Source organism: Lepidochelys kempii, chromosome 11 (assembly GCF_965140265.1).
Source record: "Lepidochelys kempii isolate rLepKem1 chromosome 11, rLepKem1.hap2, whole genome shotgun sequence".
NCBI lineage: Eukaryota > Metazoa > Chordata > Testudines > Cheloniidae > Lepidochelys > Lepidochelys kempii.
In genome coordinates this window covers 8,337,586-8,360,462 of record NC_133266.1, presented here as the reverse complement: position 1 = coordinate 8,360,462, position 22,877 = coordinate 8,337,586, and the positions used below count along the sequence as shown (strand labels likewise).

Sequence of the window (22,877 nt, the reverse complement as noted above, 5' to 3'; positions counted from 1 at the left end):
CAAAGACCCACACTACAGCCCTTCGGTCAACAAATGGCACCCACAGTTTTTGAGGCCCTGTACTTTAGGATAGACTCAAGAGGATTCTTGGAAGACCAGAGAGGAATGTCTCCACAAGTTCCTATTGTGCCACTAGTTTACTTAATCAACAGTTGCTTTTAGCCAGGTTACTATGGGAAAAAATGGTCTTGAAAGACTCTAGCCTAGGGCAAGCTAACCAGATTGATAATTGTGGGATAAGTGTTTGCCAAGATAACTGTAAACACAGTTACATAGTTCTGTGACCTTATGGTCCAATAAGGATGAGTGAAGGCAGTATACTAATACAAATAACCATCAAAACAAGCACAAAATACAGAGTATTGTACCTATTTCTCTCTTTTTTATTAACAGTAATACAAATCAGTTGGATTAGCAGGATAATGAATACAAAATGGCTAAAATACATTTTTATGAAGAAGAAATGTTTGCGCAACATTTGAGAGCAAAGCTTTTCTTGATCTACAGAAGAAAAGTAGAACTTACACTGTGTAGCACAACATACATACTTTAAAAAGGCAATTTCTTTTTAATCCTTCCTGTCATTAGTATCACTTCATTATGGTAAACATAGTTCTTGGGGCTCCACTGAAAGGGACATTCACTTTCCTTTTTCATCCCAAAATTAACTCCTGCTATTCCTGTGCAGTCTGAAGATTACAGTGGAAGTGCTATTAGAATGAACCATAGGCCTGAACCTTGATTTAAAAGCCCAGACAAACTATGTAACAGAATCAAGTCCCATATGTCAATTGCTATTATAAAACCAGTTTTCTCACCACTTTAATGTGTTGGATAGCCATTCATGGGGGGTAGGAGGAAGTTAGGCATTGTAAAATAATTCTGTTGGCTCTTCTCAAAACCACTAACTCATAATTTTGTTTAACTTTCTTTTTAAAATGGATTTAACATGATGGTGTGTTGTGTAGTTTGGTATTACAAGGAATTACCCTCTATTACATGTGAAAGAAGATTCATGCTTTGCAATTTTAATACCCAAGGTTATTTTAATTTGATTCTATTCTAAAATGCATAGCAAACAACTTTACAGGGTAGAAGGGAACTTTTATTGGCTGCCATTGAAGTCATATCAACATATAATGCCCAGTAAATATGTAGGTGTGCTTCTTCCCATGGACTCAAACAAACCTCATGTGAATTTGTCCAGGGTGCTCTCAGATGTTAGATTAACATATCCAATATATATCCATCCACAGAACAAGTATGTAATGGATAGCAACAGTGAAAGCTTCTCTCCACTTTGTTTTATCAATGTATCAACCTGACCTGGAGAGATCCCCTCGAAGGATGAGAGGTCAGGTCAGTTTCCATACACATTTAATCCTTGGCACCTTTCAGAGACAGGATCCAAGGGTGCTGGTAGGTTGCCCTGTGGATAACTGTCTACACAGACTAGAAATGAAACCTCTGACGTTGTAGACAGCCTTCAGAGTGTAACCACACTCTCTACTGACGTGGACTATATTGGGACCATCAGCAAAGGAAAGATTGTGTATCCCCATTCCCATGCCATCCAGGTACCCCCCAATTTTAATATTTAAAATCACATTTTGCAATAGTAATATATTCAAGTTCTTCTGGCATTCTTCTCCTACATGACTATCAGGCTCCCATCGATTTCACAAATACTTGTTCTATGCATCCATATTTTAAGGAGTGCAGATAATCATTGGAAAGCTCTGCCATTCTAATCTGATGGGAGAGTTTTTTCCTGTGATCCCAACCCTGCTTTAACCTGACCTTCAAAACCTGCAGGTGTATAACCTTCAATTGCTTTAATTCACACGGGTAGGAGGATATAATTGTTTGCTAGCCTACCAAGTTCTCTTCACTTTCCACACTTGAATTATGATTGCTCATCTAAACTTGGAACAGTTCAGAAATTAAAGTTGCCTTCAGCCCCTTCTTAAAGCCCCATGACAAGAAGCCATATTTCTTTCCTTCACCCCTTAATTACTACTGAAGTCTTAACAATCCTCTGTAGAGCTAATGTACCTCCAGCCAAGCAGAACTGGAAATCACTTGTGGCCACTCTGGTACTCCCTCTGCTTGGGAAGGCAGAGAACAGCTGAAGTGTAAGGCACGTCCCAAGACAAGGGGTTGAATGCATCACCTCCATGCAACTTCCAGGCCAGGGGTACACTTTATTGCCTGGTATATTAAAATCAGACTAGTAGTTCTTCACACAAGTATTTCCAAAGAGAAATGTTGCTCACTTATGTAATTTTGTTTGAATCAAGGTAGCTACCTTGTTCACAGCCACTGAACTAAGAGACTTCCACGAAAGTTTTCTTTTCTGCATTTGTCATAACTGAAAGCTAAAACTGAAAAGCTGCCGTATCAAGTTCTTAAGTGACTTTTTGGTTTTGGAAAAGAGAGAACACACTGAAAGCTCTAACAGAATGTGCTCTTAAGCCTTCTGCTCCACTGATGCAAATGCTGTGATGTTTAGAAAAAAAGTGTTAATGAGTAAAGAACATAAACCTGCTAAGCATCCTCCTCAGAAGCAAGTTTAACTCAAAAGGACAAAATAATTTCTTACTACTGTTGAGAGTCACCGTCCTCATTCTACGTTAAGAATAAGTGCTACTCTCTCTCCAGTAAGTCTGATGGGGGATTACAACACACTGGTATGCCTCGTGCAAGAACAACTCATCCATTTTGTTTTTAAAAGTCTCTCTTATCAAATACTGCAAAATTTCTAAAAAGATTAATGGGATCTTTGGGTATTAGCTCAACATACATACTCGCTTCTACATCAGCTCTAAGTGAGCTGCCTGTTTGAGACCCTTGCCGAGTGCACTCTGATTTGTGAGCAACTTGAATCACTTTCTAATTAAATCTTACACTCCAGTAAACCTTGATTTAGGCATATTTTATGTGCTTGTTTCTCCTCTCAATGCTATTAAAGAATACCAGAGGTCAGCACGATAGCTGCACTTAGACTTGTAAGAATGTAAGATTTTAAAGTGAGGTTAGGAAGAGAGATTTGGACCAAAAATACATACGTTACTTAAACAACTTACCAATACCTGTGTTCCCATCAATCTTTCTAAAACTCCAGTGAGAACAGTTTCTTCCAAGAATGAAGATTTACATGCTATATTTTCAGTACAAACACTGAAGCATTGTGCTTACCTAGGAGAATTTGAAAGGGACTTGTATAGAGAGACTATAAACAGAAGTAAAACTGACTAGACTAGATTCATTTTTCAGATCAAGAAATGCAACGAGTGGACAGTCAATGAAAAAGTCAGACTATTAAAAATGAAAAGTTTAAGCATTTAACACACTATGAGTGACACTGTAAAGAAACGTGTTATAACATCTCACCCAATTGCATCCCTTTAAGTTATATAACATCTAACTACACCCAGTGCTCTTGCACAGGGTTTAGATAAAAAAATAATAACCTTGTTTACAGATATTTTAAGAGCCAAATGGCTCCTACATTTTCATGTTTCTATGCTCTATAATCAAGCTAGCTTTGTAGTGCCATTCTGACCCTTACTGTCCAGTTCTAAAGGCTAACATTTTCAAACTTTTATGGGTAGAAAAAATGGCCTGCCTAGAACTATACAGGAATTTAACCTGACAATAAAACAGATTACAGCACCCTTGATTTAATACGATTCTCCCATGCCGATATGTCGCTTGACAAATAGTAAAATCAAGATGTGGACGACAATGAATTAATGGGAAAGGAAACGCAGAAGTCCATACAAGACCTCAGTCTCATAAGGGTGCATATTTATTTTCCACTGCATATTTATTTTCCTTTTCAAATCTCCAAGTGGAATGCACAAGAGCAGCAATCTAGCACATCTGATAATAAGAATAGGTTTCAGTAATCCTAGATGTTAGCTATGTTCAGGCTTGGAAGAATTAGATTTTTATTGGTAAGTGTTGATGTCACGACACAAGCACAAACAAATGAAAAAATATTTCCATTGATGATCATCAAAATTTACAGAGAGGCAGACAAAGAAAAATGCTGCTTGAGAACTTATCAGAATGTGACATAAGGATATTTATTTTGTAAATTTTAACATGTGATGTTGACAATTTGTGTCTGGTTAAAAAACTAACTTTTTTGAATCTCAGTGTCACTAAATAATTAGTGCCTGACCCACTCCCCATAAATTCCAGCAACTGTGAACATTTAAAATAGATAATAAAAAATGCTTAAAAATAATCGATGTCAAAATTATAAAAAAAGAATCAAATTCTGCCAAGCCTAGATACTTTATTAAATTTTGAATTAAGCCCTTCCTGCCTCTGCACTTCTCCTACTCATTTAAAGATTGAGCTAACGATACTAGTTTGTTTAGTGCTTAGATACCCTTCACTACACTGCTCCTTTCCACATCTTATTCCTTTCTCATTGTAGCTGTATATGAAGTCACAAATCAGATGACAAGTTGAAAAATGATTAGTTTTCAGATAATATATTTGTCTACTTTTTTAAAATTCAAACAGGAGTTTTTCTATGATTCATTGGGAAACTGTACAAAATGTATTCCAGAAGCAGGGTAATTATAAAGGTTGACAATCTCTGCTACAGCAACAAGATGGAAATACATATTTTTGGCAACAGAACTTGATTGACACCATTAAGTTGCAAAAGGTATTTAAGTGAAATACGTCTGACACAGAGACAAGAACTGCTAAATATGTTTCGCATATATTTCCCCTATTTCTATTCTAATGTAGCTGATCATTTAGGACTAACTTCAACAACTGCAGCTTTGACAGCGAAACTCAGCAAAAATGTCTTCATATTTTAGATAAATGTGCAGAAGAACAGTACAGTAAAAATTAACGGCAAGTAACATAATATAGGACCGTTGCCTAACTTCATTTCAGCTTTGTTTCTGACATTTAGCAACTTACTTACTAGCCAAGTAACTGTGTCAAATTGCGAGGTAGCACAAAAGCCTCACACTGGTTCCACTTGCATAGTTTTGTGATCGGTGGCCTATGTCCTTTCCCAAAAAGAAAAAAAAAGTTTCTCTTAAACAAAACAGAAAGCAGAGATGCAGTAGTTTTCACATCTCCATGACATGAATACATGTATTACAATGTAACAAAATAGACAATCTGCACTTTTAAACAGTTAAGATAATGATTTTGAGGAAAAGGGGAGTAAAGAGCAGATGAAATAGAAGCGACTGTATGAGTCTAGCCTCAATACAGAATGCTACAAATTTTGGGGTTTGTTTTTTTAAATCAGTGCCAATTTGTTTCCTTTCTAAAAAAAATAAACACTATTGTTTTAGGTCACTTACCCACCCAACAAATAATTGCTTTTTGTTTTGTTCTGTTTAAAAAAAAAAAAAAACATGAGAGGAAATGAGCCAATTGGGAAGACAACTAACCAGTATTTAAATACTAAATGTTGCATTACCAAACAAAGTCTGATTTCAGTCAGTAGGCTCGATTCATGAATGCTGCATTGACTCATAATCAAACAGATATAGCTAATTTGCTTTTGAATGACAACTCCCAAATCTTCAAATGTTGGTATTCAAGTAGACTTCTGATAGTCTGAGAAAATATCAACAGCCACTTAAAGACTGTGAGAACCTCAAAGTCTTGCCAGGTATTGGTTTGTCTATAATTATTATTAATACAAAAATGACAAAGTCAGCAAGTGCACAGACACTGAAAAATGTGGCTGAACTTAAAAAGACAGCCAGAGATGTTTGGTGAGGCTAATACAGGTTGGCGGAGGGGGAGATCAGATCTGAAAAGACATCAAGAAGCTACTTGACATGACATGGAATTATTTCCTGCAATCAGACAGAAATAAAATGCCCAAAGAACCATATTTGCTGGTAAAATTCTAGCTTTGAAAGTTGCTGGCAAGGTGAGCCCATTTCAGTGTACATGGGCTCAAATTTCTGTTGACTAATGGTTCACAAATTAATTTTTTTCATTTTAAAAAGGCGGTAAGTGAATAAAAATAGCATTGGGAGTCAATACAAACTTCCTTTCATGAATCCAGCCCTATATCCTTAATAGTAAATCTTATTCGTTCCATCTGTAGATATTTATAGGTCCTAAGGATCACAGTAAACAACATCTTTCTTTAAAACTTTTCTTGCTCTTGCCACTTTTCTTCCCATTCTTGTCTTTGTTTTCTGACATTTTCTTTGCTCTGATTTCCCTCATTAGATCAAAGAATACCTGGAAAGTTAAACATATGGGAGATTAAAACAACAGTTCAGCCAGCAGAAAATAAATTGGTATATTGATGCATAAACTAGAGTATTTGGCAAACAAAAATGTAACACAAGAACAAAGCACCTAATAAAATAAAAAATGAGTAGTCTAAACATAGATCCCAATGCTACAAATTCACCACCTGTGTTTATGCAGTACATGAATCAGGGGAAGGGAGAAGGACTTACCTAGCTACTAAGTCATTCGGCAGCCTGTTTCAAAATGATAAAAGCCTTTTTTAATGAGTTTCACTATTAATTGTAGCAAAGCAATATGCAGTGGCATGCACAGTTTTTATAGGGATCTATGAGATTTATACTAATCATAGGAGAATGTTTACAATTAACTCATGAAAAATGAAACCAGGAGACAATAAAAGCCTTGGTATAGCTCCTTCAACACATTAATGAATTAATACAACATCACCAGGAAATATTAACCTTATTTTATGGAGGGAAGAACTTAGGTGCAGAGAATTTAAGAGAACAAGCAAAGGTCACATGGTCAAGTAGAATCCACTTCTCCCAACCCCTAAACCAGTGGTTCCCAAACTGGGGTTTATGAAATGTTACAGGGGGTTCTCGGGAAAAAATTCCCTAATGGTGGACAGAGCTGTCCCTAGGGACACTGGGCAGCAAGGGACCAGAAGCCCGGAGCCCCTGGACTTCCAAGAGCTAAGCAGATCAAAGCAAGCATATCTATCACACTGAGGAGATTTAAACTTCAAAACTCCTTATAAGAAATGGAAAGGGAGGTGGATATTTTTTGCTGTTTTTACAATTAAATAGGCAGCTAGTATTGTTTTTAAAGTTATTATGAAGAACAAGTTTAAGTTCTGTTGTAACGCGCGTTGTTTGCCTGGACTGCTCAAGACCTGAATGCTTGTGTAGGAGGAACTCTTTGAGTTAGCTTCTTAAATGCCTTCATGATGTTCCACATCTGATACTCCTTGATGAAACATAGAAGCCTTGTCTTATAACAGGCTTATTCAAAGTGATACAAGCTACGAAAGTGAGATCTTGGAAAAGTGTTGCCGTTTTCATAATGTAATAAAAATACTGTAATGATAAATAATAATTAATAATAGTGTGTAATAAGTATGTCATAAAAACAAATTTTATATTCCCCAGACCACTGCTTTTATAATTTATACTCAGGTAAAGGAGAAAATCCCTGGAAATATTCATTTTTAGGAGGGGGTTCACAAGACTTGACATTTTAGTGAAAGGTGTTCACAGGTTGTTAAAGTTTGTGAACCACTGCCCTAAGCCCATATGGTATCTGGAAAGAAACCTCTTTCCTCAACTAAAAATCAGAACACAGAAGGGAAAAAACAACAACATTTTAAAAGACTGCCAGGGTCAAACTTGTTTTTTCCCCCTACACTGTGTACTAAAAATTCTAGACACAAGAATATGATTTTTAATAAAGTGTAATTTTACTCAATTTCAATGTTTAGATGGACAATAAAAATACCAGCTGAACTGTTAAAACCTGGTCTATGACTAGTCTATAGTTTATAGCTAGGAAAATGGAATTCTCAGGATTATAGAAGTCTATTGGAATAATCCTTTTAATCCTTCAGAGTTAAGATTTGTGTGACAGCTAGCTCTTGTAGTTCCCCAAGAAGCAGATATATTATTGGATTTAATAGACAAGGAACAAAGTAATTGAGACACAGCAAAAACAAGGCCTTCAGATACTGCATTTGGAAAGCACAAGTATAAGGTCATCCCTTAAAAAAAGAAGAAAATGCTTCACACTGCTTCAGACAAGGAGATGTAAAATAAGACCTACTGATTCCTAACTTGCACATGTGTTGCCGCTGACACATTTCAAAGATGTTCTTTATGTGGCAAATATAAAACTGTTTAAATTTAAGCCATTGCCGCTGCAGGAGTGCCCCTAATTTGAATGGATTTGGGTTGTCTGCACAGACAGTTTCCATGTAGAGAGAGTATAGTAACAATAGAGTGTAGTAACAAGTAATATGGCCAATACATGCCTATTTTCAGGCTATACAAATGCCGAAAGTTAAGACTTAAAAATCAAGATCCAGGGTGAATTTACAAGGCAAGTGCAGTGTGCTAGGCACTTTCCAAACAGATGAGTCTCTGACCCAAACCACTTAAAATCTGCGATATTAACTCTCTCATTTTACAGATTAGAAAACTGAGACACACAGGTCATGCTGCAAGTCAGAGCTGGTCTTAGAATCCAGATCTCTTGGCTTGCTTTCCCATGCTCTAACTGTGCTGCTGCCTTGATAACTAGACCACTGTCAAACCAAAGTAGGAAGATATGGATTATTTTAGCTTGCTCATCAAGAAACCTGACAACATTTCCTAGTGAGTGTATATGTATTTGGATGGGAATGTTAATTTAGTCTAAAAAGCTGCAGTACAGACATTGCCACAGTGAATATGCCTCATGATTTATCTGGACTTTCTAACAGACTGAACAGGAAACACTTTACTGAGCATAAAGTCAAAACTAGCCTTCAGATATAGTGAAGCTTCAAAACGTTCACCCCAAGTCATCTTCTGTGGATGTGTAAGAGGGTGTATTTTCATATTCTCCACAGAAAAAGGAAGAGAACCCTGATATCTAAGACACTTCAGGAAGCACATATGTACGTCCACTTGCTAGAAGGGTTATGAGAATCCATCTGTTCAGAAACTGAAAAGCAATTTCAATCCAAAAACGCGACAAGTGACATCAAGCTGGAGAATACAGAGTCTTAGGAAAGGCAGGTATGGAGGGCATGGGGAATCACGTTACAAGATAGGTATGCAGTAAAAAAATGTATATTTTTCAGAAACTGCAGATAGTCTCAGTGATCAGAAAGTAAAGAACTGAGAGTTTGAAAGTGTTCTGGCAGATATTTAACAAAATATCAGCTGCACCACATGTGAGTTGAGGAGACAAAAGAGGGAAGAACCAAACTTCAGAAGTGCTGAAATTATCCTCATTTTAATTGTTTTATGATGGGCTGAACTACAGTTAGTATACATCATTACTAAGCATTTCAAGCTATAATTTAAATGAAACCCTGCACTTCAGTGAATTCTCAGAGCTAATAAATCTACTATACTTCAAACCATCATCTGAAAATTTGCCATTGTATAAGGGCTCACCACACTTGTATCTATATAAAGTAAGTTAATGGGATTTTCTTGACATGTTACATAGACAGCAACCAAAACCAAATGTTTGCTTTAATTTGCAAGGTATTCATTAACTGAAACATTCAAACATTACAAGTGTAGACTATGGTAAGAGGAACAAAAACCCAACCATGAACTGTGCCTGTCCCAGAAAGTAGTAAGAATTAGTCAGTCATTCTCAGTACTGAAAGACTGCGATTCTACTACTGTAAAAATGTAAGCTAGTTGCCTTACCTTATCTACATTTGCTCTAGTTTTGGCAGAAGTTTCTACATACTGCACACCCCACTCCTCTGCTTTACTTCTGGCCTCCTCCACAGGCACCTGCCTCCGCTCTTCCAGGTCAGATTTATTTCCCACCACAAGCAACGGGATTTTGTCCTCTTCAGCCTTCACACGCAGGATCTGTTCCCTAATTCATCAGATATTAAAAACAGAACAGCTGAGTTAGCTTCCTGAGAGCATCAAAAATAAAGCACTTGACACCAGGAATAAGCAAGCAGCCTTCACACTGTGCCAAGGAGTATCATATTGTACTTCGAAAAAGCCATTTCAGGATGGCCTCATGCCATCACTAATGGGTAAACGATTCCAAATTTAGAGTGGTAACATTGCAAGCTCAGAGCCGGTACTGCCCAATGAAGATAGGAACCCAAATTGTAAGTTACAGGAAATGGAGGTAGGTTACTTGTAACTGGAATTTCTTTCAGATATGTGATCCCAATGTGTATTCCATATGCGGGATATGCATGTGCACTCCATGACTGAGACTGGAAATTCTTGCAAGTATTGTCTGTTTGTCCGTGCCTGTGCCCTGGATTGTCTTCTGCTCAGTACCAAGGGTGTAAGGGGAGATGCAGATTGACCGCATCTCTACTTCCTTCTCTACCACAAATCCAGTCATGAGGCAAACCAGAGGGGAAGGTGGTCAGGTAGCAGAATTCAGATAGGGACAACACATCTCAAAGAATCTTGTTACAGATAAGTAACTTCCATTACTACTTTGAGTTCTAGTCCCTGTGTGCATTCCACATATGGGTGAATGTCAAGCAGTGATCAAATGGGGGTGGTGGGGGGGGGGATTTGAGGATGCAGGTGGTATAGATCAAACACTGCAATTCCAAAGGCTGTGTTGACAGAAGAGACTTGGACTGAAGCATAGCGCTTCATGAAAATACAGATAGTGCTCCAGGTTGCCATCTTACAAAGTGTCCAGCATAGGCACTTCCTGAAGAGATGCTACTGAGGTTGCCAGTGCTCTAGCAGAATAGGCCCTCACCCCATCCGGGGGAGGGAAATACACTAACGGATAGCAAAGGAGTATATAGCCAAGCATCCACTTAGAGAGGCTGAGCACACATTGCTTGTCCCCTTGCTTGCTCCACTATAGCGACAAACAGTCTGGGTGATTTTCTAAATGGTTTCATTCTTAGATGAGCATTGCCATTCTACCTTCAGACGTCAACAGAGTGTAGTTTCCTCTTCTTGCTGTGGGCAGGAGACTCCGGAAAGAACCTGGAGTGAATAAGTGCACAGTAAGTGAATTGATTGGCTTATGTAGAACGTGGAAGATACCTCTGCGATGAACTTTGGGTCGAGTGAAGGGATACCTTCTCTTTATGAAATGTAGCATATGGCGAGTCTGCCACAAAGGCTTTTCCTTCACCCACCTTCCTGGCCAACGTAACGGCAACCAGGAAGATGACCTTCATGGACAAATGAGACATTGAGCACATGGCGAATGGTTCAAAAGGTGGCCCCGTAATATTGAAAATACGAAGATTAAGGTCTCACTGTGGTGTTTACTTTGCTACTAGTGGGAAGGTCCTAGTCAGACCACTTACAAAACTGGTTGTTACTGGGTGAACAACAGAATAGCCATCTACCAGAAGGTGGAACACACTGATTGCTGCTAGGTGGCCCTACAGAGAGCTACTAGAAAGATCTGATGTCTTGAGAGTCAGGAGGTAAGTCTAAGGTAGCAGGAATACCTGCTAGTCCTGATAAATGAGGCGCCCAGGCAGAGAAATGCCTCCATTGGACTAGTTAACGTTTTCTGATAGAATCTTTCCTGCTGTGATTAAGAATAGTTTGAATGGCCTCTGAACATGAACGCTCTAGGTCTGACACCCATCCAAATACCCAGGCATGAGGTGAAGGGAGTCCAGGTTGGGATGTGTGATCCTGCCAGCCTCCTAAATTAGCAGTTCCGGGAAGGACTGAATGCTGACAGGCTGCTGGGTTGAAATTTGTAGGAGGGTCCAGAAACCAGAATTGTCTGGGCTAATTGAGTCAGATGAGAATGACTTGAGTTTTGTTTTGACAAATCTTCTATAGAATCTAGGGTAATAGTGGGATTGGAGGGAAGGCGTATCTCATGTGGCCTGTCCAGAACAGGAGAAGGGCATCGCTCCTGGAGTCCAGACCTTGAACTGCTCTGGTACAACATACATTGAGCTTCTTGTTTTTCTGGGAGGCGAACAGCTCCCAAGATGGTGTTCCCAACTGAGGGAAAATGCTGCCCAGCACTGAATTGTGTAAATCCCACCCATGGATTGCTGGAAAAGTGTTTGAGCACCTGTGAGTTCTGAGCACCAGGTAGGTACATTACAGTGATTTCGGATACACCAATTCCATAAGTTGACCACCCCATGTACAGTGGGAGGAGCCTTGCCCCACCCTGTTTGTTTATATAGAAGACAGTCGTTATCTACATTATCCAAACATTAGAGAGAGAAGGTGGGTGAGAAGATCCTCCTCCTTCCAGCAGTATCCTCTTCTGGGGTTAGAACATTCGTCAGAAGAACTGGGTCTGAAAGTAAAGGAGACTGTGGGTCTGGGAAGGGGAAGATATCCTTTGGGGTAGTATATGTCTCAGTCTGTCCCAGATTATGAGGGGTCCCGGTTATTGGTTATGCCAGATTCTGTGCCACAATAACTTAGTTGTTGGCAGATCCTTGCAGATCCTTATGGGGCCAGATCAGTATCATTAGAGAGTGTCCTTCCTGGAGCTTTTGGCTGGCAATGGTGGATGCTGATCCTTTGCCTTGCTAGAAATCCTAGTCAGCACTGGTGTTAGTATGGGGGCCGGAACTGTTGGAGCTTTGCTCCTACATGCTCTCTGCTTTCTTTCTGTGGTCAGGAGGGCTAGGTAGACCTAAGTCCTTGGAGCTTGTATGTGAAGACTCACCCAACTTGGACGGCATCAGAGGGGGAAACCTTCTCTTGGAAGCAGACTTAAAGGGGAATCAGTTTTTGTGTCTATGAGAGTGTTCCTTACTCTCAAGAGAAGCCAGAGGTAATGGGTCTTTGTCTCCTCTGGCCTCTGCTCCAGAGCTTGTGCTCACAGACATGCTGCTAGAGGATTGCGGCCAGTATACAAGAGGGTCTTCCGGCTTTCTCCATGATGTATTTTCTTAGTCAGAGCTCTCATCCCTCTTGGGTCTGGGGTGAGAAGGAGTGACAAATATTGCACTTTGCAGGGATATGCACCTCCCCAAGGCAGTAAAGGCAGCACTGGTGTCATTGTTGACTGAGAAGGAGTGAGGACAGGAGATGCAGTGTTTAAATCCTGGGATTCTAGGCAGTCATTGTGGACAGAGATGGTCCCTGGGGTGGAGAAACTAAGCTAACTCTGCAGATGCTATAAAAACACTATGAAACACTAAAACCATATACAATTATTGTTTTCATCTCTGTAAATATACAGGGATAACTCCAGACACAGAGGATTCCGACTCAGCACATGCGATGGCAAGAAGGAACTGGAGAGGCAGTCAGTCCGCACCTCCTTACATACGCTCGGTAATGAGCACAAGGAGATCCAGAGCACAGGAGTGGACCAATGGACACTATTTGCAAGAATTCCCAGGCTCAAGTTTCATGGTGCACATGTGTACCCCCACATGTGGAATATGCACAGGAAGCAACACTTGGAAAAGGTTACATTTTGCGGTGTGTGGCTGAACACCATATCTGTTTCTTCATCTGACTCCAGTAAAGGAGAGCTTCTATAGTGGAGTACAAATGGCCTTTGAAACAAAAGTCTTGTACCATATATTTATGGTTGATAAATATTTATGGTGATAAACTCATTTGGTTGATAAATCTAAGGGCTCTTCCACACAGCAACTCAGTGCGCAGCAGACTAGAGCGCTGCAGATTTACACCCAAGCTTGCCGTGCACGGTCTCTGTACAGACAAGTGCTAAACAGAAAAGCTGTGATAGTATTAATAAGATCTGTCAGACATCTAATGTATATTTTTATTTATCCATACTCCACAAATGGAAAATAAATTAAACTTAAGAAAAAAAATACCATTTTACATTTCTATAGCACCTTCCTCTGGAGGATCTCAGAGGGCTTTATAAATAGGTACATATCCCTCTAAATTGGGGAGTAGTATCTCCATTTTACAGAAGGGAAAACAGAGGGAGGGAAAAGTTCAAAGATTTGTGGAAGGTCACATTGACACAAAGCAAAACCCTGCTCCCTGGCTCCAGGACCTGTGATCTAACCACAAAGATGTCCCTTCCTCCACAAGGAAGTATGTTTGCTTCTACTAAAAGACTGACTAGAACACTTTAAGGCTCAATGAAATAAGTTTGGAAGGTTACAGTTCGATAACTGAAGGCATCTTTTATTACCCCTTCAAGTTGATTTACTTTAAGAAAAACAACCTTTTTAATCAATAAAAGTAAGAGTTTAAGACAATAGCAAGCAGCATAATTTTCAAAGGTATTGTCTAAACATCGAGGAAGCTAGTGAAAGTTATGAGTTCCTGCCAAAACTAGAAAATCTTGTGTTAGCAGCATATGCTGGAGTCAACTTGTAGTTTCTTTAGTCTTCTAAGAAATGAAGTGTACAGTTCTTTTTAGTTCATTTTTCATATCTTTTCATTATGTGATGAAGCAATATATAATGAACACCCACAACTGTGTTTTTTCATGCAATCAAATTAATACAATATCTCATCTATCAAGATTAGGCAGAGAAGCTAGTACAAGTAGCTGCTTGCAGTTTATTTCCCATTAATAGCTGATTGTATTTAACAGATGCTCCAATTAAGGTCACTTCAAGTGCACGTTATACAAAACTGAAAAATTATGCACTTGAACACAACCAGCTATTAGAATCACAAGATACTAACAGTTAGCTTTTCAGAGTCGCACAGGCAGGTAAAATGACAAAACAGCAAATATACATATTAACTATCAAAATCTGAATATCAGCAGGATTTCTAGCCTGACTTGAAATACAGCTATGATAAAGAATCTGATCACAGAAAATCTAATAATCATTTACATGAATTTTGTCATGTCAGTGCTTTTCTATACAATTTTCAAAAACTCAAAAGATTAAAGAAGTGATTGTCAGCTTAAGATTTAAATTAGTGTTTTGTCCAATGAGATGGGTAGGTAATCCTTCTTTTCAATGGTGAAAGGGGAAAACTCCCATATTTTCAAATTGAGGGAGTGTAGGGCAAGGTTGCGGAAGATTGGTGAGGAGCTAAGTGGTGGACTGATGTGACTGGATGTAAGCGGAGGATGCAGGCAGTTTATATGAATTTTGTCCGACAGACCCTGCCAAAAGACATTGTAGCATAGCTCAGCATATTTTGCCTGTGAACGAGACAGTTTATATAATAAGCATAAATCGTACATATAAGAATGTAGCCAGCTGTTGACCCCATGTAAGCGCGGAGAATATAGCGCCGCAGAGGACTCCCCCCTGGCGGAGTCCTGCCTGGTCAGCTGTCCTGAACGACCAGAGTCCCCTGCAGCCCCTCCGCACGTCCTAGGGGCTCCCCGCACAGATTAGAGCGTAAGTTCTTCCTTCCTTCAATAAAGCATAGTTTACTATTCTTAGGCCTGAGTGTCCTCCTTTTGCTGGTATCTTCCCCCCCCAGCCCTTGCGGGCACAGGGAGGTATCAGAATCTTTCAGTTACCAGCCCAAACACACACTACCATTAGCTAAATTCATAATCTGCCTTATTCAACTCCTATTGAAATTAATGGGTTTCCCGATCACATTTGATAGAACATGTTGTCTCTGGGTCTTGTCTCTTATCTCCAACCCTGTTGTTTACCCGTAATCCTATCCCCAAGACTCCACAATAAAGCAGCCCTTTCTCTGGCTGAGACGAAGCCTGGATGCATCTCCTCCAAAACTGCAGAATCTTCAGTCGGATGGGGAGATCTCTCTGTTGCACCTAAGGAGCTTGTCAAAATTTTACCTATCCCCTAACGCACTGCCTGAATAATGTTCCCAAAGTGCTGGGTCATGGAGCAAGTACAAGGAACAACTGGAAAGAGCTGTAACAGAAAAAAAGAACCAATTGTCTTTCCTGCCTCAGAGCTCATTAAAGAAAGGACCATAAGCAAATCTGAATGACAGCAACTCCACTTGGAGACTTCCCTGAAGCAGAATTCCAACAACGCTGAATGCTGTCTGGATAGATGAATCATTTAAGTTCCCTCAAGGTATCCATCTCATTGCTGGGCATCTTCCTTCTAACTTGAAAAGCAGGAGGGTACGGGGTTGTAGGTTCTCCTGAATATGGATTAATTCCAAGTTTAAAGCATCCATTTCTCTTTCCCCAGGAAACACAGGGGAAAGGACAGACTAAACAAAAAAAATTAAAAATGAAAAAAAAAACCCAAAGAGCCCCATTTTTATCATAGGTTGATGAGGTAGTCAAATTTCCTTGTTTGTCATCAGAATGCACAAGAGTTTTACTACTAACTGGATGCAGGGCTAGTGTTTTGATTTATTTCTTTATACTGGACTGTTGATGCAACAACTGCAAAAAAATCACAGTAGGATGGCACGCTTTGTGAGGGGCTACATTTGAGGTTTTATTCAGGGCTTGTCTACGTGTACAATGGCGCAGCTGCACTGCTTTAGTGAAGACACCAATATGCCAATGGGAGAGCTTCTCCTGTTGGGGTAGTTAATCCACCTCTGCAAGAGGCAGTAGCTATGTCAACAGGACAAGCTCTCCTGTTGATATAGTGCTGTCTACACCAGGGGTTAGATCAGAGTAACTATGTTGCTCAGGGGTGTGGATTTTTTTTAAGCCCCTGAGCAAGGTGTAGATGTTACACCAGTGTAAGTTTCTAGCGTAGACCTGACCTCAGAGAGCAGATTCAGTATTTCTGTAGTTCTCAAATATTTTTATTCATTGTTAAGAATCAAAGGGTCCTGTATTATATTCCAAGTTATTGGTACTTTATTGCATATATGTACACAATTCCCATTACAGATTGTTAATATTGTTATCCACAAGGCTTTTTTATTATACACAATATAAGTATTGGTTTTCAGCTGTCTTATTTGCTGCAGAAATACTACTTTGAGCTGTAGGCAGTTATTTTTAAGCAACTATTTGAGAGAACCAAAAAATAAGATTCTGTTCTATTTCCTGGCTCAGCAATCGAAGCTTTTGTCATTTCAAAATATCTGATGTTAAGACTATAAATTGAAGATGTTCAATAAAAGAGAGAAACTCTGGAAGTGATGTTCCAATGGAAGACAAAGGTCAGATCAATATCAAAATATACTACAGGCATTTTAAAGGCGAAGCAAAAATACTAACAGCTGAAGCATTTAAAAGATCATTTTTACCAACAAGAAAAAATGAACTGACCAATTCTCTAGCAAAAATTTACCAAGGAGCACTGTCAAGGTTTCAGACCAAGAAGCGTAAATTACTAGCTCCAAACTAGAAAACAGACTTTTTGTTTTCCTTCTCAGTTAGGAATATTTAAGTGACACTCCAACTTCTGCAAGCCTCAGAAGAAATAACGGGTCCACACACCTTAAAGCAATGCTGGCATCAGTGTTTCTTATGCAAAGACTAAAAGGTTTTGCCATACAGTATGTTGCTACACAAGACAAAATGATCTATGTTAAATAGGAACATTTTGGGATTTGCAGCCACTCTCAGATGATCTACACCAGTCCAGATGCTTGTGTTTCAGATAGAGATCGCCCATCTTAGTCGTCCATCTGCTCGTTGAGAAGACGACTTGGTGGACCACTTTTGTTCATGAACATTAGCCAACAACTTAGACCCAAATATTCCCATTCCTTCTTTCCACCCGAACCCAACCCCCAATGAATCCACTGGGTCAAACATGCTTTCCATTTCTCAAGTGCTTCTTCGGCCCCAAATCAATTCTTTATCCCATTTTGGAATCTGCTTGGCTTTTTCTTGGTCCTTAGCATATGAGGAACAGTCTCTAAAAGCCAAGTTTTGCCACTCTTTTTAGGTGAGCTCCTAGTGCCATGTAGGCATCCAAGCAACTAGATCTATGCTCCTTTGCAGTTTCTGGGGACTGGACAGAAAGTGGGCAGGGCAACTTTCCATTCTACAATGGAAAACAGATATCATCCTTGGAGTGACGTCTGGAAAGGTTCTTAAGAACAAACTTCATCCTTATGGAAAATCATATAAAGCTCTCTCTCTAAGAGCACCTTTCGCTCTTCAAGCCTTCTGGCCAATCATTTTGTGATGAAAAACAAATTCTGTAATAATAATAATGGAACATAATCCTTCTCCTAGGCTCAGCTGGAAGGGGTGCAAGAGTACTGAACACCAAGATCGAAGTCCCAAGCAGGAACAAGGGCAGAAGATGGTGTTGCCCTCATGGGCTCAGATCTCCATGGCTTTCAAAAACCTCAGTATCCGATTAGGTATTGAATTTACCTTTTCTCTGAATTCTGTGACTTTGGTTTAGTTGGTACAGTTAGCCCAGCCTGAAAATATTCCAGGATACTAGGGCCAAAAGTCTACCTTTCCCTTATCCACCCAAGAGAGAAGGCTCTCCAAGTCTTCAAGTACTCTCGTGAAACTAATTATTGCCAAGATTATAATATAGCTGGTATCTTTCTCTGCCAGACCTCTTCTTCAGGCTCATGCACACAACTGTCAGGCTGTAAGGGTAAATCCTACTGTATTGTCATTAATACAGTTGATAACAGCTGAACTGGACTGTCCATGGACATGTTCAATAATCATGGCCTCCTCTTTGATAGTGATCTTCTGGGCCTGCACAGCACACCCCAGGATGGGAACACAAGAAAGTTCACAGATCTATGGTATGGTCTGGGTGCCCTCTTCTCAACTCAGCACTCCAGGGGTGGAGTGATTACTTTGGCTGGATGCTTGGACCATGAGTGATTCAGGGATGATGGACACTAGTTGAAACAAAATGACCTATTAACAGGACTTTAGATCAAGACAGTGAGAATTTTCAGAGTAAAATGAAGTGTCAGAATGAAGATTAACTGTGTAATTACTGTGGCACATAAACTGTCAAAGATGAGTATCTGTAGACTGTTAATAGGATAGGCAGATGTAGTAGAAAGAGGGCCTACACACACCCAGCTGAGTTGCATGAATGCTCTCTAAGTCACTCATGAATAATATACAGGAAGATTCTAGCCAATTCCCTCCAATCTGTTTGTCAGAAGCTGGGAGTGGGCAACAGGCAATGGATCACTTGATGATTACCTGTTCTGTTCATTCCCTCTGGGGCACGTGGCATTGGCCACTGTCGGAAGACAGGATACTGGGCTAGATGGATCTTTGGTTTGACCCAGTATGGCCATTCTATGTTCTTGCACTCTAGTAATGTACCATCTTGCACTGCTCAAGATGTTCTCTTGAGCAATACAAGATGATTAATTAGTTCGCCACTTCATCAAAGAATAGTGAACATGCACCCAGCCTTTGTAATCTGAGCAGTTTAGACAAGAAGCTTAGACAAACTCACCGGTAAGGATAAAACATTAAAATAAGTGTATTAACTACAGATTGATTTTAAGTGATAATAAGTGTTAGGCACAGAGGTCAAAATTGGTTACATAAGAAATAAAAATAAAATTGCATTCTAAATCCTAAATTTATCAGACTGAGTAAGGGTATGTCTATACCTGCAGAGGTTTTGCACTGTAAGTTTCACCGGTGATAGGGAACCGGTGAAAGAAAAGCGGTGGTTTGGGTACTCAATTCCTCAGGCGTCAGAGAGAGTGTTTACAATAGCAGCACTTCCATCACCGATGAGAGCAGTGCTGCAGGGCAGCTACCCCACAGTGCAGCTCTCTCGACAGGTCTTGTGGGAAGGGTGAGCAGAAGACATTCTGGGTCCCTGCTCAGTGCCCCGTGATGCACTACTTCATGTCCCAGCAGCCCCATTACTTCCCTGTTTCTTTTGCGGCATTTTTTTTTTTAAATCCCCTGCTATCTGGCTACTTTCCCCATCACATCTACAAGCAAAGGGAAAGGGAGTTTCAAACTTCCAGGGGTTTACGGGGGGAAGGGCGGACAGCCATTTACCTGGCGTCAGAGCTGTGGAGATGCTAGCCGGAGTGGTTACTTTTGGAACTGTGGGATATCCTCTGGAGGCCAAAAGGTGTTTACACAGGTAGAAGGTGTCTTCACTTTCACAACAGTGCAAAAAGAACAGCGGAAAGAACTGCATGCCTCTCGTGAAGGTGGTTTTCTTTTGCGGTAAAACTTCTGAGTTTCACCGCAAAAAGTCATTTACAAGTGTAGAGGCTTCCACAGTTTTAGCACAAAAAAGGGACATTTTGCACTTTAAAATGTCGGTGTAAACATAGCCTAAGATCTGAATCAAACAGTTTTTCTCAACCCACAAGATGTTCCAGGCAGTTTACAGTTCTTAATACACAGCCTGAATCCTCTTCTAAGCCTAGGACCGATCTCCCCAGTTCACAGTCTGTGTCTTCCAAATGATCTTCCAGGTGTTGACATGGGGAGGAGAGAGGCCACGTGGTGAGGTCACTGTCCCTCTTTTATACCTTCTTCCAGCTGCTAGAAAGATCCTTGTTGTGTCACAGGGGTAAGGCTGCCTCCATTGTGTAAGTGCCCTCTGAGGAGTCTCTGAGAGGGCCACTGGGAGAGTTGGATTCTCCTTAATGGGCCATCAGTGCCTGTCTAGCCAATCTTAATGTAAATCTGTTTTGTCAGCGTTAATTGCTCTGTTGTTGCCACTGAATGGCTGGCTGTGGGTGTTTCCCACTTACCACATATTTCAGTAACAATTATATAGTAATATTTCATAACTTCACATACAATGATAGTGCATATAATTCAACAGGATATTAATGTTCAATAGATCAAGACTTCTTAAATGATACCTCACAAGGCATGCATTGTTTAAAACATATCATAATCATATCACAGTGGTGAATACATTTTGAGGTACAGAGTGTCAATGTTTATGTATATTTTGCAGGTCCATGGATCAGAGGAACTTGCTTGAATTCACTGCTTGTTAATGGACTTGCAAGCAAGCCAGGGCAAGAAAACAAGCAGATAGACTAAGAGGGATGCATAAGATGTCAATGACTTGAACACTGAAGGATAAGAGTAGCTGATTGTTTGGAGAGGGAGAGACAAGTACCGAAAACCAGAGACAGTGGATAGGGAGGAGTTAGGAGGGCTACCATGGATGCATGGGGGTGAGAGAGTTAAGAGTCTGAAGGAGTGTCGTTTGAAGGAAGAATGGAAAAAATGCTTGAAAGGGGCATGAAGAGTTCTTCCTGGGAATGATACTATGGCTGACCTCTTGCCTTGGATGGACTCCTCAAGGAAAGCCCCTTCTTCAGAGTCTACAGCACTACAGTTTGTGGAAAAAGTGCCAGGCACCAATGCCTCTGAGCGAGCCTATCCCAGCATGGGAGCCAGCTCAACCTCTTGACAAGGCCACTGGCATTTCATGCAAGCTGTTACAATCACAGAATATCAAGGTTGGAAGGGACCTCAGGAGGTCATCTAGTCCAAACCCCTGCTCAAAGCAGGACCAATCCCCAACTAAATCATCCCAGACAGGGCGCTGGGACATGTGCAAGGACTACTAGGCCTGTTTTGCTTTCCTTTCAGCAGCGTGCCTTTGGGATACAACTGAAATCAGAGATGGCTATACCTCCTTTGTAGTGTGTATGTATGTGGGAAATGGGGAAGAGAGTGGCAAATAGAGACTGAACCATCTGCTAGCTGTGAAAAACTTGCGCAAGTATCTGAACTAGTACAGAAGACAAAAGAAAAACATTTTCAAGCTACTTGGCAGGGAAAAATGAGCATTATACAAACCAAAATTAAAGAATTGTGAAGAGTTGCTTACTGTCCTAATATATAAACTGAAGTTAAATAGGGAAAATGGGTTAGCTCAGATACAAGATTTCTGATGTCTTACACTCCATGTTCTGTTTGCTTATGCAACTCAGGAGCAGTAAGTTTACCTTTTTATCCTTTACCCATTACTGAGCTACAAAACACACAAACACAATTCCATATTCATGTTATCAAACCTACTCAGATCTATGTAAATACACGTAAAATATCAAAAAGCAGCTTGCGGAATTGAATCTTTTTTCCCCCCTCCATCCAACTACACTGCTTACCTTAACTCTGCTGTTGCTGTAAAGGATTCGTATTCGGTTATTGAGAAGACGAGGAGAAATCCCTCCCCACTGCGGAAGTAGTTGTCTCGAATAGCTGCATAATCCTCCTGTCCCGCTGTATCCAGAATGTCTATCTGGAATTCATCCCCATCCAGAACTACTTTCTTTCTATAACTGTCAGCCTTCGTAGGTTCATAGTCTTCTACAAACTGAGGAACATAAGAAGGGGGAAATCATAATAATAATCTACAGTACCCCTGACTTTTTCAGATGTGGCACTCCTCCCTTTGGATATTTGCTTCAGCACATTCCTCTCCACTTTTAATGGCCATTGTACGATGTATATATACTCCTGAAAGACCTTTTTATTTTAATCATTGTCAACTATTTCATGCCAGTTTTATGACTTTAGTATTTTTTAACTATGAGAGAGAGAGAGGTTCTGACCTTCTCTCTCAGATGTAGACCTTGGGACTGTTATTGTCTTTGTCACCTCAGTTAGAATGCTGAACTGCCCTCTGCATGGAGATACACCTTAAATCAATTCAGAAGCTGAAGCAGGTGCAGAACACATTAGCTCAACTGTTAAGTGATGCATATTGTTTTAAGTACATACACCAGTGCTCTATAATCTACACTAAACAGCTAATGAATTCTAGGTGAGGTTTATGGTACTGGTTCCGACCTACACAAACATAAGTGACACAGATACTCAGCGCCAGGCAACCATGCTGTTCCAGGCACATCTTTGTACCAACTGTGGTCTAGGTGCTCCAGCAGGGGTCCCTACACATTAAGAAAGAGAAAGAGTTGCCACCAGAATGTTTACTATGAGAGCAGCTTGATTCTGGAACTTACTCCGCCAACTTGGTAAAAAATAGTCCACATTTGTTGATCTTTAGGACAGACTCCAAAAACCATCCATTGATATACCTCTTGGGGTTTTTTAGTTGGGTGTATTTTAGTGTGTTTTTTTCCTTTGTAATGACT

General features: G+C 40.1%; 1 protein-coding gene across 3 annotated transcripts in view; it reads right to left on the bottom strand.

The window, feature by feature from the left end:
* Nucleotides 1-360: 360 nt before the first annotated feature.
* The window catches only part of RALB (RAS like proto-oncogene B), an 80,207-nt gene continuing 57,690 nt past the window's right edge, over nucleotides 361-22,877 (bottom strand). For 2 of the 3 annotated variants that reach the window (XM_073305063.1, XM_073305062.1), the window contains exons 3-5: nucleotides 21,888-22,096; nucleotides 9,687-9,864; nucleotides 361-6,249 (exon numbers count right to left, since the gene is read on the bottom strand). In XM_073305063.1, the coding sequence (XP_073161164.1) occupies nucleotides 6,130-6,249; nucleotides 9,687-9,864; nucleotides 21,888-22,096 (507 nt within the window). In that variant the 3' untranslated portion in view covers nucleotides 361-6,129. Of the gene's footprint in view, nucleotides 6,250-6,473; nucleotides 6,498-9,686; nucleotides 9,865-21,887; nucleotides 22,097-22,877 lie in introns of all 3 variants that reach the window. The other variant, XM_073305064.1, reaches the window with a different exon arrangement.